The sequence below is a fragment of the Dryobates pubescens genome, chromosome 9 (genome assembly GCF_014839835.1).
Source record: "Dryobates pubescens isolate bDryPub1 chromosome 9, bDryPub1.pri, whole genome shotgun sequence".
Lineage (NCBI taxonomy): Eukaryota > Metazoa > Chordata > Aves > Piciformes > Picidae > Dryobates > Dryobates pubescens.
The window spans coordinates 28,425,945-28,447,091 of NC_071620.1; the positions used below are offsets into that span (position 1 = coordinate 28,425,945).

The 21,147-nt window shown below is 43.8% G+C and overlaps 1 protein-coding gene across 5 annotated transcripts in view; it reads right to left on the reverse strand.

Moving 5' to 3' along the window:
- The window catches only part of CDYL (chromodomain Y like), an 88,246-nt gene extending 75,528 nt beyond the window's left edge, over positions 1 to 12,718 (reverse strand). For all 5 annotated transcript variants that reach the window (XM_054164074.1, XM_054164073.1, XM_054164077.1 and 2 more), the window contains exon 1: positions 12,238 to 12,718. In XM_054164074.1, the coding sequence (XP_054020049.1) occupies positions 12,238 to 12,261 (24 nt within the window). In that variant the 5' untranslated portion in view covers positions 12,262 to 12,718. The remainder of the gene's footprint in view (positions 1 to 12,237) is intronic.
- Between the last annotated feature and the right edge of the window lie 8,429 nt (positions 12,719 to 21,147).

The following is a 21,147-nucleotide window of genomic DNA, read 5'->3' on the forward strand; positions in this document are numbered from 1 at the left end:
ACGGTCCTGCTCTGGCAGGGGAGTGGGACTGGAAGATCTCCAGAGGTCTCTTCCAACCCCTAACATCCTGTGATCCTATGACCTTCTGGAAGTCAGAAACACAGCACACATGACACTGCAGGAGAATGAAATACCTCACTGCAGTTAGGCCCACCCAAACCAAACCAAACCAAACCAAACCAAACGGAGATGGTATGTACCTGTAGCACAGCTTCTCTCTAAAGGACCCAACCAGCCTGATGTAATTTATTCTAAGATGTTCTGACAATACTGGGGGGAAGGGGGAGCATGGGGTGTATGGCAAGACTTTATGCTGCTTGTCCTTTGCTTCACGTATTCAAATTTTGTTGGAGAGATGAGCAAATGATTAGCAACTCTCTCTGAAACATCCAGTCTGAATGACATGCTCAGTGCTGGACTAGCTATGACACAGAGTAGAGAATTATGTTTCATGACAACATTCTGGAGTCTTAATGATGAAATCTTCCATTTTCCCCCAGTGACCCCTCCCTGCCCACCTCTCCACAAAAGATTAGGCTGTTGCAGCAGGATATGCTTTTCTTCCATGACATAACAGACTCAGAGTTTCTCACTGAGATAAACAAAAAACATCTTTACAATCAATAAACAACTAATGTCACATTTAAAGTGCCCCTTTCTAAACAAGTCAGATGGAAAAGTTTTTTTTCTGGTGGTTTGACTAAGAACGAGAGACAGGTATAGGAAAGACATTGGGAAGGGAGAACTCAAACACTTGACAAAAGGGACGAAGGAAAAGAGAGCATTCATTTAGTGAAAAGCAGAACATAATACTGTTAGATGGTTCCATAGCCCTGTTGCTCATCTCTTCTTCCCCCTCTCAGCATTTACTATCTCTCAGTAGACTTTTAAGACATTAGTTAGCATATGAGGATCAAAAATCCTTCCTCCCAAATCAACCACTTCTGTTCACATCTTAGTTCAAGCTTCAGAAATATAAAAAAGCATATAGAAGAAAAGAATTTTTAAAGCCAAATAAAGCATTATTTTACTAATGGAAAGAATAAAACTCTCTCTATATACATATATATATGTTAGAATAATGATTCTTACGAATTCCCACAATTTATGCAAACATCCATCATGAACAAGAAAAAAGAAACAACAACAAAAAAAGGGCATTTTTACTTGACAATAAGAATGTCATAATAAAGCAAGTTATTTTCATGCATGTAAAGAATCAGTTTTGTTACATTTAATAGCTTTGATTAGAGATAGGTATGTTCAAGTGAAGAGGATTATATTCTTTAGAATAAACTAAGTTGGAATAACTGGAGTAAGGACTTCAACGTTGAATAATTCAATTAACATTGAAGATATTCAAATACCACATAGCAATAAAGACAGGAACTTCCCATTTCACAGACCAGTGCCAGTAAAGAATGACTAAGATATTCACTTGCACCAGAGAAAAAAATATATTATCTATTTTTAGATTATTTTAATTGTAACTTAACTGAGAGCTGTCCATCATTCTTTGCTTTTCCTGAGTATCCAAAGGCATGAAGAACTAAAGCTTGATAACCATTTTCATCTGGATAAATGGAGGAAAATAACGTAGGAATAGGTACAAACGGTGAAGTTTCATCTGTCATTGATAGTGGACCAAGACCAAATGTTTACAGGGACAGGAACCACACAGTGTCCCAGTGCTTATTCTAGCACCTCAGACAGAAGAAATAAGATAAATAAATCTGACACTAAGAATGGTAGCAAAAAGAACCTCCAAAACATGATCTCATTCGATATGCTTACTCTCCTTTGTATTGTTCTCAGGGCAAAACTGAACTTAAAATGGATAAGGATCCCTGTAAGAAATCGGTTTTCAAGATAAGGAATTGTAATGACTTATCTCAAAAAGCATTTTTTTACAATCCAATAAAGGACAAACAGCCCTGCTGCTCCACTAAATAGAGAAGGGCACAATTTGCATAGTTATGACACTGCTGATGGAAAAATGAGCAAGATCACTTCTTTGAGTGCTTTTAACGATGTGTGAAGTAGCAATCCCTCAGATCCATTGAGTTTCTGTAGTGAGGGACATGAGCTGTGGAATCAACAGCTGCTTGATGCACTGCCTTCCATGTTTTAGCACTCCTACAATGCTACATTTCAAAGCAGCATCCTTAAATACAATCATTTCCATTTTCTCATTCAGAACCTAATATTTTATTCTTGGGCAATATAAATGAATAAGCACAAATCTCAGGAGATGTGATGAGTAGTGTGGGAGAGAGGAAAAACAACACAATTAGTGATCTGTCCTGATAGAAGAGATGCCTCTAACAGGAGTGAAACAGAATCCAAATCGGCCTCTGGGGAAGAAATTCTGTGTTGTTACTGATCATCATTCCTTCATAGCCTGAGCAAAACCCCATTTTTTTCCAAGGTTAGCTCTCTGGAAGTCAAACCTCTCCAAAGTCACATGATAATAAACTCATCCAAGACTTCTGTATGACGTTGTCTTATGAGTACTTTTCCCAAAATAAAATGAAACAGAGATTAAGTGTCCTTTACTCTCCCACTGAACACATACCCGGTGTACAATCAAACCATGACATACACAACACTAAACATATGAACCAAAGGAAAGAAAAAATGTAAACCAAATTTTTAAGCTGGGCTTTAACCTTCTCTGGCCATGTACACACACTGTGAATAACCTGGGGTGCACTGTCACTTTAAATGTAACTGTGAAACTTCTGACCTTACTATATCGTAAGTGAAAACTGATTGACTCCTCCAAAACTACACTCATTTAGGACTTCCATGGCCCTTGGGAATCTTCAGACATCTGTTTAGTTCTTCCACTGCAAAGAATGTTGGTGAGGTGTTCCCACAGACACCTTGATCTTCTGAGGAAGAAGCTCTACAGCCATCACGTTCAGGAAGCATTAGATATTGTTTAGCTGGAAACACTCAACCAGCTGTTGAGTGGCTTGGAATACATCTACTGTGAATAACTGTTTATGATCTAATTTCACCAAGAAGTACACTAAGAACAAAAGTTCAAGAGTCCCAGCCTGATGTAAACATTGTTACTTTTACTTTCTTTCTGTCTCTTTGTTCTTAGAAAGCACTGGTAATCAAAGATCAAGTTTGGTCCTTATCTGTGACCCAAACAAGCCAGAAAAAATGTGCCAGCCTTGAAAGCACAATGGGCCAGTTAAAAGTTGCAGTATAGAGTTACTGTGTGGCAAAAAGTCTACACAGAAAATACCTCTTTCCTTTAATAAAAAGCTGCTCATAAATCTACCTAGTATTAGAAAGATTATAGTCCAGTACAATCTATACTTACAGTCACGAAACAGTAGCAATTTACTCCACTCTGGTGAGACCCCACCTTGAGAACTGCGTCCAATTCTGGAGCCCCTATTACATAAAGATATGGACGTGCTGGTATTTGTCCAAAGAAGGGCCACAAGGATGATCAGAGGGCTGGAGCACCTCTCCTATGGAGACAGACTGAGAGAGTTTGTGCTATTCTGGAGAAGTGAAGGCTCCGAGGAGACCTTACTGTGGTCTTCCGGTACCTGAAGGGGGCCGGCAAGAAAGCTGGTGAGGGACTTTTTAGGATGTTGGGTAGTGATAGGACTAGGGAGAATGGAGCAAAAGTAGAAGTGGATAGATTCAGATTGGATGTTAGAAGTTCTTCCCCATGAGGGTGGTGAGAGACTGAACAGGTTGCCCAGGGAGGTGGTAGGAGCCCCATCCCTGGTAGTTTTCAAAGCCAGGCTGGATGGGGCTCTGAGCAACCTGATCTAGGGTGAGGTGTCCCTGCCCATGGCAGGGGGGTTGGAACTGGATGATCCTTGAGGTCCCTGACAATTCTATGATTCAAACCATGAGATTAATTCCAAGAATTATTATGAGAACTTTTACAATCTGTTTTATTCTCTGGTCATACTCCTCTCCCTACATTTTCTAGATCAGGAGACTACTCAACAAAGCAATTCGCTAGACCTTACTTTGGTATACAGACCTTAGGACTCCACTGAAGACTTTGCAGATATCTAGAGCATACACTGCTGGCGACTTCAGATTTCATCCAGATATGGTGTTTCTGTTGTATTTGTTCATGTAAGCTACAAAAGTAGGCTCTAAGCACCTGCAGAGCTCAGCTCCTTTTGCTGGTATTTGATAACTGAGGCTGAAACCTGCCTTGGTCCCAACAAGAGCTCCCCGAGTTTATTGCTATGCCACACTTCCCATTTTTTTTCTCCACAGTAAGACATTACAGACCTGTGATGGAAATTGGGATACTGAACTGGATGGATCTTCAGCATCAGTACATATAGTCTTACATCCTCATTATTTCTTAGAGACACAATCCTGGGTCTGTTAGCTTTAACCTTGTAAGTGACCTAGCTGCTAAAATATGATGGAAGAATCACGCTGTGATAGCACAAGCTATATTTTATATGTAGAACTGGGGGAAATCAGGTGCTGAAATCAAAACAACAAACAAGACTGATTTAGCAACTGGCCAAATGACAATGCAGCTACGTTGGGAACTATCCCAAAGTCACTTGGAATTGTTTGTACCCTTCACACATCTACATGGTTACGGCAACAAAAAAGTTATCAATATACAGACAATCTTGCAGTGAAAAACTGCATTTTATGGGAAGACTTCTGAGTATCTACCAAATACAACATTCAGTATATCACGTTGCCAGGGAATTATTTTGGTGTTAAGATACATTCCTTCATCACTCTTCAGAATGCTTGTCAGTGGCTCCCCAACACATGTATTTACAAAGTGCACACCTAATGTTTTTCTGTGCTAAATACATCAAAACACACTTCCCATAATTCACTTTAAACTGTGGCATCTTAAAAGTAAAGCAAATTTTTGTATTATTCCCTAAACCAAGTGAATCTCCCTTAATGAATGCTTTACGTGAAGTAGAGAGATTTAGAGATGTTTAAACGTCTTTGCAAAGTGAAAATTACAGAGCTACTTTAAAAACCCCCAAACAAACACAAAAAGTAACCAGAAAAAAGTGTATCTCCTTCCTTCACTGTCCATCCAGGACACTTCAAACCCCCTGTGGTTTGATTTTTCAGATGTTACAGTGACAATCAGCAAAGACTGAACATTAAGCCTGAATTTAATAACTTACTTAAAAGCCGTGAAACTTCAGACACCGTGGGGGCAGAGTTGTTGGGAAGGTAGAGCTACAAATGTGGTTAGGCCACTAAAATCACACATCTCATCTTTTTCCACAAAAAAAAACCTGAAACAAACAAGCCATCCGATACAACGTGGCCAAGAAGGACGATCTGATCAGAGCTGCACTAGTTTATTTTGTGCGGTGTGACTTCACAACAGAATCACACCAAAACTGTCACAGGAGCTACTTTGTAGTAGCTATACAGTAGCTAGTCAATAAAACAAACAAGTACCAAAGGTATCTAGTAAATAGTTCCTTTATTTTGCATTCTGTGCTTGCAAAGAGGATGCAAAATAATTTAAAAATGCAAATCTATGGCTAAAATGTGGGGTTTACCTATATCCACTCTGTGTTTTCCTACATATTCATAGCATCCGTGACAAAGATCTGCAGCAGGTCACCATTAGGGGACATATGTAAATCTTCTGAGGATGTTTATAAAACCAGTAAATATTCTTGCCTTTATAGAGCACTGAACTGGTAACATGCCAGCTTTCTTTTCCTCTAAGTAATATGGAGAGAAATTCAAAGAAGTTATTACAAAGAACATAAAATTCTTGTCTGTAAATATTAAAAGCCCATCAAAAATTAGTAAAATAACAGCTCTGAGATACCATGGCTGAGGAGAATACATTTGATAAGGAAAATACAGAACCTCAGTATTTAAGATACTTTCTGGATTAACAATGTATTGTCAGAGAAAGCACAAGGTACATTTAATATGAAAATTATTATGTTTTCCTCAAAGATACATAAAAAAATCCAGCAACCCTGTGTTCATCGACAAATAAGCTTATTGGCATCCAAAACCTCAAAGGAACAGAAGTAGTTAATAAGAAGAGACTTGTGCACCCCTTTTCACCTTGCAAACACAGGCTGTGGAGCTCATGCTTCCAACAGACGCTTCCAAAAGAAGAAACAAAGCTGCACCTACTGAGAAGTCAGAGGGGCACAGCACCACTGACACTCTTCCAGCTACACCAAACTCCTTGAGGAACAAGAGGCTGTGGTGTATCTCATTAAGTCCCTTGTGTCCAATAATTTATCCTCATTCTAGATGTATTCCATGCCAGTGTAGTGGGAGCAACCTTCTGTGATAGTACAGACCTGTGAATTGGAAGTAATTATTTCATAACTCCTAACACGTGTAGCACCACATTAGCCAATCTTTGATTGACCAAGAAACACAAGAAATTAAGCAGTCTGCTCTGAAAGGGAGAGACCATGAAGATAAGAATAATCAGAGACTCACATGCTCTGTGGATGGGGCATCTTTTCCACTTCCTCTCCCTCCCATCCCTTTTTTTTCCTGACAGACATGGGCAACTCAAAGCACAATACACAGAAAAAAAAATATCTCTTTTCTTAATATACCTCTGACATATAGACAGGATCCTAGCATGCTGGGGGTTGGAAGGGTCCGCTGGAGACCACCCAGTCAAACACCTCTACTAAAACAGGGTCACCCACAGCAGGTTGCTCAGGATCAAAATGTTCAGGGGAGGATGGAATCTCTTCAGAGAAGGACCCTCACAGCAAAGAATTTTTTCCTCGTGTTCAGATGGAACCTCCTGGGTTCCAGTTTGTGCCTACTGACCCTTGTCCTGTGCTGGGCACTACTGAAAAGAGTGTGGCACCATCTTCTTGCCCCCTGCCCTTTACATGTATGTACAAAAAAGTTTTGTTCCTAAACACTGCTAAACCATCTCCTTATCTGTGCACTGTTTGAGATCCTACAGAGGACTCAAGCTGAATTTCCCTCTGTTGGTCTTGAGTGTTTGAACTCTGGGAGCATCACAAGAACATCCCCACACTAGCAGCACCCACCAACGAGGGCAGGGAGGAATCCCATGGGCTCAGGCATTTCCTCTGCTGCAACCACCAAAACCAGCCCACCACATCTCCTCAATTCTGTCTAGAGCTCTGGTAGAGAAGAACTCAGACTGGTGAAAAGCAGCATGGCAAGAGACACGGCCATAAGTCAAGCTTCTTGCACTAAACATGCTGGCTGCATTCCTGCAGTGCTCTTGCCTTCACACTCTGGTTTCAAGAAGTGAAACATTCAGAGGGGGATGAAGAGCTAATCCCCAACTCTATTTTAAGCCAGATGTACAGTTCCTAAGGGGTGGAAGCAACACAAGCAGGTCTGATGTAAATGCTGAGACTCATTCAGTTGGCTAGGGTTAGCCAAGCAAGTCTGTCTTTTACCACTCTGAAACAAGCAATAACAGCTGTGCCTCTTGTCACAGTGAAATGGGAAAGAGATCAACGACTCTAAGACCCCCCTGTATGAACAAGTGTCACTGATGCTTAACCATCAACTCAGGAATCACATCAGAAGCACATCAGAAACAAGCAGAAGACAGATCCCAAGATAGTTCAGATGTCCTGCAAAGAGAGGCTGGATAAAAACAACCCAGTTCAATGGTGGTAAAATGCCCAAACAGGCAATTCTAGTTAGTTGTTAATAGCAATTTTTCATCAAATAGCAGTAAGAAATCACAATAGACACCAAGCTGTGGACTGCAGAGAATGGATTTACCCTTTTGGTTAACTTAGGGAAAGCAAATGTCTAAACTTTCCAGTAAAGGCACAAAAAACGTGATGATCACTGCCGCATTACCAGGGCTGTGAGACATGCTCTGGGTTTGAGTGTGTAATTCCTGTGCAGTATCAAATTCTCTGCTAAATGACAGCATTTCTCCTTCAGTTTTCTATACTCTGTCATTTAAACAACTAGCACAGGAGCTAAGGAACAGCCCACAGGATCACTTGTTTTTGACTTGTGGCCACTGCTGTACACACAAAGCTTAAATTTTCACGGAATACGTGTCTCTGGGTCTTGCTTATTAGGTGATTAAACTTGACATATAGCCTAGTACAAGGCCACAGAGCTTCAGCCAGTTGCTCCTGAAATTCGTTTCAGTTTGTAATTTCACTGTGTCTGTATAATTTAATGTCAAAGGCTTTAGTTCTAAAAATAAAACAAAAAATACTGAATCATCATTGGAGCTGAAGTATCATCTTGAGAATACTGGACATGGGGTTGAAAAAAATCATAGAGTGGTTTGGGCTGGAAGGAACCTTCAAGGTCACTTAGTTCCAAGCCCATGCCATGGTTAGGGACACCTCCTACTAAGCCAGGTTGCTCAAGGCCCCAACCATCCTGGCTCTGAACACTTACAGGCTTAGAGCCTCTACAACCTCTCTGGACAACCTGTTCCAATGCCTCACCACACTCATGAGGAAGAATTTCTTCCTGATGCCTAATTTAGGTTGAGCTTCTTTCAGTTTGAAGCTACACATACATATTTTGCAAGACACTTCAAAAAAAAAAAAAAAAAAGACACTTTCCATTCTACAAAATATTTTAAAATGCAAAAGTATGGACTACAGGACTTTAAATAAATTAACCTGTAATATTTTAATGGAAGACAATTAAGTCACCTTAAAACTCAAGGTGACTATTCAACTGGAACAGGCTCCCCAGGGAGGTGGTTGAATCCCTATCCCTGGAGGAGCTTAAAAGACACAAAGATGTGGTGCTGAGAGACATGGTTCAGCACCAGACTTGCTAGAGTTAGGTAAGGGTTTGACTCAATGATCTTAAAGTTCCAACCAAAACATTTCCACGATTCTTTAATTCCATGAAATACAGAGTGAAGGAAAAACATGGATGCACAAAGTTCAAAGTTCACAGAACTGTTTTGCTTCTTGGGAAAAAACAACAACTCTTAAAGGAAAGATGGAAACCCTTGGTTGTTTCATTAGATGCAAGATCCAACAGAGAACTTCAACGTATTTTAGTACAAAAAAAAAGTTATTAAATTTCATAAGAAAGTCTTTTCCAAACTCAGCACAGTTTTAGCATTTGCCTACCAACCACCACGTGGTACTTCTGATGTCATTACACTGGTCATACACATTACATGTCATTACCCTGGTCATACCAATCGCCATTCATGATTACTTCAATCTCAGACATCACTGCAAGGGTCTGACAGTGAAAGTTGGGTGATCTGATTGCAGAGAGCAAACAAACATTTGCTTCCAAACTGACCTTCTCAACGAGGTAGATACTTGTAATTACTCCAGTGAAGACGATGAGCAATGATATTCCAAAGGGTGGAGATCAGTTCATAAAGCACTATTGCAGTGCTTTATGAAGAAAGTAGCCCCACTATTTCTCCAAGCAGCTGTACAAAGGACTTTCCCAAAGCCACAGTAACAGCACCAATGAAGAAAGATGAGGCAAAATGTCAATGTCTATTGAAACAAAGTTTGGGGGAACCCCCCCAACAACACCATTTCTCAGGTTTTCCGTTACCTGTTTTGTACCTCTGCACCTCCTTGTCAGTCCACCTCACTAACACGTCGTCACTTGAAGAATCAAATTGGCCAAAAGAAAACCAATGTTATTTGCCTCACACATAGAGGTTGGCACCATTACTGCTTGTTTCACATTCCATCTAAAAAACAAGAATCTCATCAAGGCTTTTCAACAAAAGTTTCATATTCTCTTCAGATCGCCTCCAAAAAAGCAGGTAGTCTTTACCACAACCTCAAAAATGCACAAATGGCATAGAGGATCTATGCTTCAGCCCAACAGCATCATCCTTACAGCTCCTCAGTGGATATCAAGGTTTTAATCATTGAATTCCAGATCCCTGGCATACGGTTCAGCTGGCTCTCTTCAGAGGTGATACCCAGAGTGAAAGTAGCAGTCATCCCAGTCATCCCACAGACAACAGCTGAATCCATGGAGTCCGTTTTCTTTAGGAAACCAAAAGGGACTTACCTTCATTTTTACTGTTTCTAAGAGGACCTCCCATTTCTGTTTTGGAAGAACCGTAACACAAACCAGTTCTCATTGGTACTGTCTAACAATTACAGGTAGATTGCACACTTTTTCTGATCAAGAGTGAGAAGGAAAAACTGAGGCAAAACAATGGCACTTACTAGATTTCACACCGGATTTCAACCACCATATTCAAAGAATATCATATGCCACAAGTTGCAAATAAAGTATTCATGAACATGAAGCAAACCCCAAGTTCACAGAAGGCTTTCAATTACCTAATATTCAACATTTCAGGCCAAGAGTTATGCACTTGCCAAAGCAGCGCTCATTATACTTAAATTGTTTATGATTTTATGATTTTTGAGGCATGACTCTAACTTTCATTCCAAGACAAAACTCATCAAAACTGAATAGCAATTTAGAAAAAGAATTGCAAACAAATCCGTGTGACCACATCCGAGTCCAAGAGCAGTAACAATTTCAGCACCTCAAACAAACTTAAGACAATTAAAACAGTTTATCACTTCAGGTGTTTTGTGGAAGCAGCTTCCACCCAACGGACATCACAAGCTGCCCGCCCAGTGAGGACAGCCACGCTCAACAGATCACTGTGCCTTTCACACAAGTCAACGCTTCCAGCACTATCTATGACAACCAAAAGTAGTAAGAAGCAATGGCCACTCTTAACCTCAGTCAGCGCTCCAGCAAACATTCTTTATGGTGGTTTTCGTGTCTATCAAAACCAACATCCCATCATTCATCTTTGATCAAACACAGTGATGCACAAAGAGCAAGTATCAGCCATAGCCCAGGCTTAGGGGCAAACTCCACAAACCCAACACAACTCTTCCCAAAGTCAAAGCAAGTTTTCGGCAATCCTTTCACACGCAGGTCATTCCCTAAATTTCTATCCTGCTTTCAGGGATGATCCCTTCAAGATTGGCTTAAGCCACGTTATGAGGATAGGAAAATTTGCCAAAGCAGCCAACCATGATTTTTCTCTCTTGGGAATCTTCTAGGCTATCAGTTCAGCACCTCTGATTGGTAGTCACAACTTGCCCACCTTTCCCTGGCTTCTCCAGGTCTGTTCACCCACAGCAGCACAAATGTAACTCCATTAAGGGGAGATACACATGCACCAACAGTAGAGTAAGGCATCTTCTTCTGTCAAGTGTCCTGAAGGCTGCTTGTCTCCCTTTGACCTCAGCCTTTCAGCCTCTGGATACAAGTATATTTTTATAGAGCAGTGCCTGCATGCACATTAACCATGAGATAAAACCATTTTTTGTTCTAGGTGGCCACTTCTTTACCCAAAAGCCAAGAATGGCTCTAAAACAACAACAGCTTTTCACTCCCAGGGATGACTTCTTGTGAAAATGAAAACAAGGAAGTTAAATCCAAGAGAACCATTACGTTTTTCAATTAAGGGCAAGGATGTGAAATCGCCACACATAAGACAGGATATCCAAAGTTAGGCTGTTACCTTGCTCTCTTCTTCACCCCAAAAACCCTTCCTCTCCCATCAGCACCCACGCTGACCACCTCCCGAGCGGCAAGTGAAGGATGGTGTGTCAGAGCCTTAACTTTGAGTGTTTTTGGCGTTCCTCACAACCCTAACCGTGTCGTTGGAGCATGAAGAACCGAGGAGTTTAAATTTTAATATTTTGCATCACGGCGGCTTGCTGCATGGCCAAGGCACAGGATGGTAACCCAGGACTTGGGCACAATACAGGAGGAAAGCCCCTCTGCCCTGCCCCCCCTGCCCGGACACATGCACTAACTCTGCTTTGCACACATTTTTGCACACACACTTCACCCTGCTCAGTCCTGGAGCAAGTGGTGGCTGTCAGCGCTGCTCCCCACCATTCGGCACCCCCCCACCCCCCCACTTCTCCTTCTGGAGTCAAAGTGTGGTGTGAACGGGGGGGGGGGAGGGGGGGGAAGCACAGGCCACGGGTAACACTTTGCCGTCTCCTCCTTTCAGTCACATTTCCGTCCTCCTCCAGCAAAACTGGGGAGGGAAGGGGGGGCGGGGGCCAGGCTGGGCGGCGGGGGGCGGACACACAGACACACAGGCAGGCGCTGGGCCCAGCGGGCAGGGGCAGCCGCAGCAAGTGTGGGTGACAAGCCCGCCGGCTCTCCCGAGAGCAACAAAAAGGCGGGTGGGGTGGGGTGGCCGACGGGGCCGGGGGGCAGGGCCGGCGCTCGGGGGGCTGTTACCTCGTAGAGTTCCTCGGAAGCCATGCTGGGGAGCCTCACTAGGTAGAGTTGGGTGCTGGTTTGGAAAGACTTTGTTTCAGTTGGTGTCCGTGTGGCCTCCTCCTCCTCCTCTTCTCCCTCCTCCTCGTCTTCTTCTTCGTCTTCGTCGTCGTCTTCTTCTTCTTCTTCTTCTCCCTTTCCCTCTCCCTCCCCCTCCTCCCCCTCCTCTTCTCCTTCTCCTCCTCCACCTCTTCTTCTTCTTCCTCCTCCCTGCGCGTCTCTCTCCAGCGCAACTACCAGCTCCGATCGCTAAATGCCACTGAGGTGCTGCTGGTGGCGGCGGCGGGGCTGCGCGCACGGCAGCTGCGCAACTCGCTGGCTCCCCGCTCGCTCCCGCGCCTCTCGCACGCACACAGGCGCGCCCCCGCGGCCACTCACGCTCCCTTAGGGGCGCGCTCACGCTCTGAGGCGCGTTCACACGCTCACACACTCGCGCACGGCGGCGGCAGCCCGGGCCCCGCACCCCCCGCCCCGCCGTGCCCTCGCTCGCTCCCTCCCCAGGAACACTAATCGAGCGCAGAGAGTCGGCGCCACACGCAACAACCGCTCCCGCCGCCCCCGGCACCATCCTCCTCCTCCTCCCGCCCCAGCCCGCCTTTGATCTCCCATTGTCTGCTCAGCTGAGCCCGGCGGGGACGCGCCTTGGGGAGCGGAGAGGGTGGGCGGCGGAGTTTGGAAAGGCGAGGGTGAAGAAGTGGGGCCGGGGTTTGGGGGGGGGGCGGGCATGGACGGGAGGAGACATCGAGGGTTCGCTGAGTTCCTCGCAGTTGTGGAGCTGTGGTCTGAGCCCCGCCGGATCCCAGACCCGCGCCTCCATGGTCCTGGGCAGCTCCCGATCCATTGGCCTTGTCTACCACCATCACATCCTAACGCTCAGAATCATGGTGGAATCATAGAACCGTTTTGGTTGGTGAAGACCTTTAAGATCATCAAATCCAACTATCAACCCAACACCACCATGCCCACTATACCATGTCTACATGTTTTTTGAATGCCTCCAGGGATGGTGACTGCATTTGTGTGCATTTTTCCACACATGGTTGAATGTTTTTTCCACCAGAGTGTGAAGGACCCATGTCCAAAATGGATCCAGATTCACATGAGAACCAAGCAGCCCTCAATGCTTGACAACCTGGACAGGCTGGAAAGTTGGGTGGAGAGGAAGCTCATGAAGTTCAACAAGGGCAAGTGCACCTTGGATTTGTCCCACCCTTCAGACCTTTTCAAATCAGAAACTTGATTTTGCAGAATTTGCTCTTGAAGGAGTAACTCATCCCATCCACCTTTGTACAATGATGCCTTTAATTCACCAAGTTAATGGTTTACTATATCATGCCTTGCACAATTTCCTCTGAAGCACCCCCAGATGGCTTATGAGTAGAATAGGAGCAAGAGCACCTGGGGAAGAATAACTGCTTGCACTAGTACAGGTGAGGGACTGACCTGCTGGAAAGCAGCTCAGCAGAGAAGGACCTGGGAGTGCTGCTGGACAAGTTCACCATGAGCACTAATGTGTCCTCGTGTCCAAGGCCGCAAATGGTCTTCTATTGTGCATTAAGCAGAGTGTAGGCAGCAGGTCAAGGGAGGTTCTTCTCTCCCTCTACTCTGCCCCAGTGAGGCCACATCTACAGTACTGTCTCCAGTTGTGGGCTCCCCAGTCCAAGAGAGACTGAGAACTACAGGAGAAAGTCCAGCAGAGGCTACAAAGAAGCTGAGGAGACTGGAGCATCTCTCTGAAGAAGATTGGCTGAGAGATTGGCTTTTTGTCCTGGAGAAGAGCAGATTGAGAGGGGATCTTCTCAATGCTTATCAATAGCTAAAGGTTGGAAGGCAAGAGGATGGGTGCCCAGTGACAGGACACGGGGTAACAGGCACAAACTAGAACATAGGAAGTTCCACCTAAACACCAGAAAAACTTCTTAACTTTTGAGAGTGACAGAGCACTGATGGTGGAGTTTCCTTCTCTGGAGAGATTCCAAACCCATCTGGACATTGTGATCTTAGGCAACTTGCTCTAGGCGACCCTCCTGTATCAGGGGAATTGGAGTAGCTGATCCCCAGAGGTCCCTTCTGACATCCACCATGCTGAGATTCTGTGATTCAGGGATCATTGCCACCAGCACAGATGTGACTTACATCTACCAAATGACCATGTGCAAAATGGGCAAGGACCCACCAAGGCTGCCATGGTAGGATGGGTCAACACAAAGTTGCCGACTTTCTTACGATTCCAGCTTGTTCTTGTCACTTCATATATCATCTGGGAACGCTTCACAGGAAATCGTGCAAAGTGCTGTGTAGTAAACCATTAACTTGATGAACCACAGTTACTGTTGTGCAAAGGTAGATCTGATGAGTTAGCTCTGTCAAAAGTGGATTCTGCAAAATGGCATTTCTGGTCTCAAAATGGCTGAAAGGTGGAACAAAACCGGTGTCAGTTCAGGAGACCATTACCGGGCATTTTTTGACCGAATTACTCTTTCCAAAGTCTTCCAAAACCATTTCTGGAATGCCAAGAAATTCCTCAATGTTCTACTTTGACAAACAAATTTTGGACCATTGCCCAGCAGGTACCCGTTCAGAAAAGGTGGATCTGTTTGTGGGCTTTGGATGATTTATGCAGAAAGAGCTGGAGATTCCTATCTCAGACTTGATTAACCTGCCCATGTCTCCCAGGTAAGCATCATTCTTCTGGCTAACTGAAATCCTGGTACTGGACATTTGTGCAGATGAAACATCTTTCATACTTTCCGTACTTTCCTGATTTCCAAAGGTTAGAACTGATCTGTATTTAAACCATTTCTTGAGATCTTCCCTAGCTGAGTGGTGAAAAAGGGGGTTGTTCAGTGAGAGTAACAGGGTCATTGACAGAAAAATAGGCGTAGATATGAAATAGAGATGGTTATGACCTATGAACTCTATGACTGCCTTCCTAAAACATAGTCTGAAACCTTTTTGAGCAGTAGTCCTCATGCTATCTTTGTTGTGGCCACCCTCTGAAGGACAGCCCTTCAAAGGTGTTCATTGGTGGTCACGTTTTAGCAAAGAGATGCAAGCAGTGGTCACTGAAGATGCTACTTTGCTGGACATCTTCATTTGTACTGGAGGTGGTCCTGCTAAACCAGGTCTTAGGTTCTTTATCTTCTGGATGACTAAAAAAAAAACCCAGTTCACCAGTACTGCTCTATTTTTAGAACCTTGAGGAAACAATACAAGCTCAGAGTTACTACTAGTTTTTAATGTTTCCACCACACTTCACATTTCATCTTCAGTGAAAGAATTTGTGCTTAACACGTTCAATACTTGCAGTGCCTTAATTCTTCTTTACCTTCTAACTTCTTGTCCTTGTTACTTTCTAAGTCTTTCCAGGAGGATCAACCAGAATGTTCAAAATTACTGTGGTTCAGGCAGCTGAGAGGTGCCATGTGGTGCCCAGGTTTTGCAGTGGCATGACAGCCTGCCCTCATTTTGTTTTCTCTAGGAAAAAATCAAGTACTCCAGAACATTATGAACTGTCTAGATCACCATTTCCTTCTTAGGGCATTTTTCATTCCTCACTAAGGCAGGACATATCACTTTTTAACATGAGCCTTCAGTGTGCACTTGCAGCCCAGAAAGCCAACTGTATCCTGTGCTGCATCAAGAGAAGCACAGCCAGCAGGTCAGGGAGGTGATTCTCTCCCTTCACTCTGGTGAGACGCACCTGGAATTCTGTGCCATAGGCAGGGATTTCTCCTGCTAGACCAGGTTGATCAAGGCCCCATCTAGCTTGGTTTTGATCACTTCCAGGCTTGGAACCTCCACAACTTCTCTGGGCAACCTGTTTCAGTGCCTAACCACCTTTATGGAGAAGAATTCCTAATGTCTAATCTAAATTGATCTTCTTCCAGTTTGAAGCCATTAGCCCTCCTGTAACTCTGTGTGCTTGTAAAAAGTCCCTCTCCAATTAAATACTTATTGCAGTGGAAAGAATTAGCTATGGTGTTGTAAAGTTTACAGCACTGAAAATACCAGAAAACTCTATGAGATAGGAATAGGTCAACATCTCCAGGATCTGCTCTAACCAAGGGTGCACAACCATATTGGATATGCAGATATGTATCCACAACTCTTGATAATGAAGGAACTATGAATAACTTGTGAAGGTTTGTATTAAGGTTATGATCTGCCTTTTAGTATCTGGATTGATAAGGCTGAATGTGATGGTCTGGGCAGTTAGCATTAATACCTGATCAAACCATCCCATGCTACTTTTTCACAATCAACAAAAAGCCCAAATGCACCACAGTCAGTGGCACTCGCAACATGCTTCATCTCATCCTCTGGTGAGGTGAATTGAAGTTTAAGTTACAGAGTCACAAAATCCCAGCTTTGTGGCAGTTAGAAGGGACCTCTGGGCATCATCTAGTCCAAGCCCCCTGCTAAAGCACAGTCACCTACAGTAGATTGCCCAGGATCACAATATCCATGTGGGTTTGGAATCTCTCCAGAGGAGACTCAACAGCCTCTGGGCAGCCTGGTGCAGGGCTCTTGCACCTTCACAGCAGAGAATTCTTTCTTCATGTTCAGGTGGAAAAAATTTATTTTCTTTATTGCCTGGAGTTTTACCAATTGGCAGTATGGCACTTGTTCTGCCACTGCCTAGAGAAAGGCATGATAAATCCTACTCAAGTATCTATGATCCATGCTTTCTTGATCCAAGACAACTGGACAATTAAAAACTCTAGACTGGCCAAACTATGTTGACAGATTAAATATGAAATACATCATCTCCCTCTGCAACTTAAGACTTTTTCGTTCCTATTCTGATCCTGTTCTGTCCTCATTTTAACACTTGGGATGTAGCCCATCCTTGCACTCTGATACACTCTGTCATTTCTGTCCCTCTTGCTTTCTCCAAATCTTCTTCACCTCTACCTCAGTCTATTGTGTTCTAAGTGGTCTGTGATGGATTCAATTAAAATGAATGCTCTGGAAAAGCATTTCTTGCAATCTTTATCTGTACTTCCAACACATAGCTGTTTCCCATTTTGTGGTGTGGTCAGTTTATAGAGAATAGAGTAGGATAGGATAGGATAGGATAGGATAGGATAGGATAGGATAGGATAGGATAGGAGTAGAATAGAATAGAATAGAATAGAATAGAATAGAATAGAATAGAATAGAATTAACCAGGTTGGAAAAGATCTTTGAGATCATCAAGTCCAACCTATCATCCAACACTATCTAATCAACTAAACCATGGCACCAAGCACCCTATCAAGTCTCTTCCTAAACACCTCCAGGGACATGAACTCCACCATCTCCCTGGGCAGCCCATTCCAATGGGCAATCACTCTTCTGTGAAGAATTTCTTCGTAACATCCAGCCTAAACCTCCCCATGCACAGCTTGAGACTGTGTCCTCTTGTTCTGGTGCTGGTTGCCTGGGAGAAGAGACCAACCCCCATCTGGCTACAAGCTCCCTTCAGGTAGTTGTAAGATAGCAAGAAGGTCTCCTCTGAGCCTCCTCTCCAGGCTAAGCAACCCCAGCTCCCTCAGCCTCTTCTCACAGGGCTTGTGCTCCAAACCCCTCCCCAGCTTTGTTGCCCTTCTCTGGACACGTTCCAGCAAGTCAACATTCTTCCTAAACTGAGGGGCCCAGAACTGGACACAGGATTCAAAGTGTGGCCTAACCAGTGCTGAGTACAGGGGCAGAATGACTTCCCTGCTCCTGCTGGCCACACTATTCCTGATACAGGCCAGGATGCCATTGGCCTTCTTGGCCATCTGGGCACACTGCAGGCTCGTGTTCAGCCTACTATCAACCAGTACCCCCAGGTCCCTTTCTGCCTGACTGCTCTCCTGCCACTCTGACCCCAGCCTGTAGCACTGCATGGGGTTGTTGTAGAGAGGTCATTTCAGGCCGAAAGAAGGGGTTTATTCTGTGACACGCTGAGAAAAATAGGATCACCCGAAGAAACAATTAGATAAGACTCTTTACATGAAAGTCAAGAAGAAAGCGACTTCTAATTCTCTAGACTATTAAGACATTACCTTGTTGATCTGCAAAGCATTGACTTCTGGATTAGATTAAGGCAGTAAATAACCAGTTGGAAATAACTAAAGAATGGTAATTAATAGTTATAGGTTCTTGGTAATTTTCGTGAACATCATCACATCTAGCTCTTTACTGATAAGAATGGAGCTTCTTTCTCCAAAATCTTGCTGTTGAGGAACACTAGCAGATACTCCCAGGTTTCCATGTGGACTTCAACAATAGAATCAAGGTAGTCTTTTGGGTTTTTTTAACAACCATTAATTTTTCTTCACAATCTGCCCATGCAATTAGTTGCTATTGGTATTGTTATTCATCCTCTACCCATGTGGAACTGAGGCAAGAAATAAAGTGCATACTGTCAGAGATGCCCACAGGTTTCTGCTGTTCAGTTAAAGAGGCTTAGATTTAAATATCTCCAAGAATATAGTTATTTGTTAAAGTTTAAATAGTATGTTCTTGTCTAACTCCAGCTGAGTACCCAACATCTTAAACTGAGTTTCCAAAGACAGACATAGAAACTAATGAGCACTATGCTTTACATGACTTTTTATCAATTAGAAGCTTTGCAACAGAAGCAGGACTAAAGGGTGACCTCATAGGGCAAAGTGCATGTTTTCTGTCAAGGATTTAGAATCATAGAATGGTCTGGGTTGGAAAGGACCTCCAAAGGACATCTAGTCCAACCCCCTCTGCAGTAAGCAGGGCAGCCTCAACTAGATCAGGCTGCCCAGAGCCCTCTCAAGCCTCTCTTTGAGTATCTCCAGGGATGGGGCCCCAACCACCTCCCTGCGTAACCTGGTCCAGTGTTCCACCACCCTTATAGTAAAGAACCTGTTCCTAACATCCAATCTAAATCTGCTCTTCTCCACTTTGAAGCCATTGCCCCTTGTCCTGTCACTGCAGGCCTTTGTAAACAGTCTCTCTCCATCCTTCTTGTAGGCCCTTTCAGATAGTAGAAGGCTGCTATTAGGTCTCCCCAGAACCTCCTCTTCTCCAGGCTGAACAATGCCAGCTCCCTCAGCCTGTCTTTGCAGCAAAGCTGCTCCAACTCCAGTCATTTTTGTGACCGTCCTCTGGATCCACTCCATCAGCTCCACATCCTTCCTGTATTGAGGGCTCCAGGCCGGCACACAGTACTCCAGATGAGGTCTCACCAGAGCAAAGTGGCAGAATCACCTCTCTGGATCTGCTGGCAATGCATCTTTAGATGCAGCCCAGGATGTGATTTGCCTGCTGGGCTGCAAGCACACACTGCCTGCTCATGTCCAGCTTCTCATCCATCAGCACCCCCAAGTCCTTTTCCACAGGGCTGCTTTCTATCACCTCATCCCCCACCTCATCTGTGTTGATAGTGAGGATTGTTCCAGCCCAGGTGCAGAACCCTGCACTTGCTCTTGTTGAACCTTGTGAGGTTCACCTGGCCACCACCTCTCCAGCTTGTCCAGGTCCCTGTTGATGACATCCTATCCCTCTGGCATATCAACACCACTCAGCTTGGTGTCATCTGCAAACTTGCTGTTGGTGATCTCAATCCCACTCAATTTGCTTTGCCTTCCTGTATTTTCCTGCCTCTTTCTCCTTTCTAGTTCTTCCACACATCTTGGAATCTTCAATATCAAAGTCCATCAGTACACAGAGAGAGACACAGACAGCCCTAATCATAGGAACCATGCAGTCAGGGGTAGCAGGGATGAGTGTATTGTTCCTTTATGTCCATGGTAAATCTCTCTCCTACAGATCCCTGATTTATTCCTAGAAGATGCTCTGTGCCTTGAACGAGGTAAAAGCTTCGTGGAAGAGGCAATGTGAAGAGCTGATTTGAAAACACACAGACAGTGAAGTGGTACAAGTAATATCTAACCTGAAAAAGGTCATGTTTAGAAGCCCCAAAATGGAAATCTAAAATGAAAGCACTCTTACTTATTCACACTGCTTGCTCTTCCAACTCACTCCATTGGTCACCAGCAAAGTTTAGATGTTTGCATCCACATCACAGACAAAGAGTTTTGACTGCTTCTGTGAACTCCTTGGCACTGTCTTACCACTGGAATGTGGCTTCCCTTGCCTTGGAGAGGCTGAGAACTGGTTTATAACACAACTAAGAAAACAAAATCCTAGCTTAATAGTTGGTTTGGGATGGGAGCATGGAGTGAAACTGAAGGATAATTTTATCCTTACAGCATACTTTAAATGGTTCCTCAGCCATGACAGTTTGCTTGTTCTTGTAGTCTTTGGGGCCAGCAACAAAACAAGGGGCAGCAGTCACAAACTGGAATACAGGAGGTTCCATCTGAAGAGGAGGAAAAAATTCTTTCCTTTAAGGGTGCCAGAGTCCTGCACCAAGCTGCTCAGAGACGTTGTGGAGTCTCATTCTCTGTAAGAGTTTAGTGCAAGGGCTAACCTGCCTGCTCTCCCAACACAAAAGTGAGGGGCAGAGTAACACACAAAACTCAGGGTTGAGCTAAAGGGATAAGAGTTTAATATGACATGAAATATCATGAGAACAAAGTGTGATTGCCTTAGCTAATAATATAATTAACCTTATAATCTAATAATAATATGATGCATGATTACCTTAGCTTTACAGAAGAAAAAGAGTGAAACACAGGAAAAACCCAGAATAAAACAGAAAGCCAAACCCAGCAGCTACCTGACTCCCACTCTTTTCTGCTGCCATGTCTGCAGAAAAAGAGCCCACACCCGAGAAGTTGGAAGCCAGAAGCACCAACCAGAACAGGAACCCTCCCATGTTGCAGTCTGAACTTCAAGCCCCATAATACTTTGTTCCAGTTAGTACTTTAATTTTTGAAGCTGGCATAACTGCAGCATGGT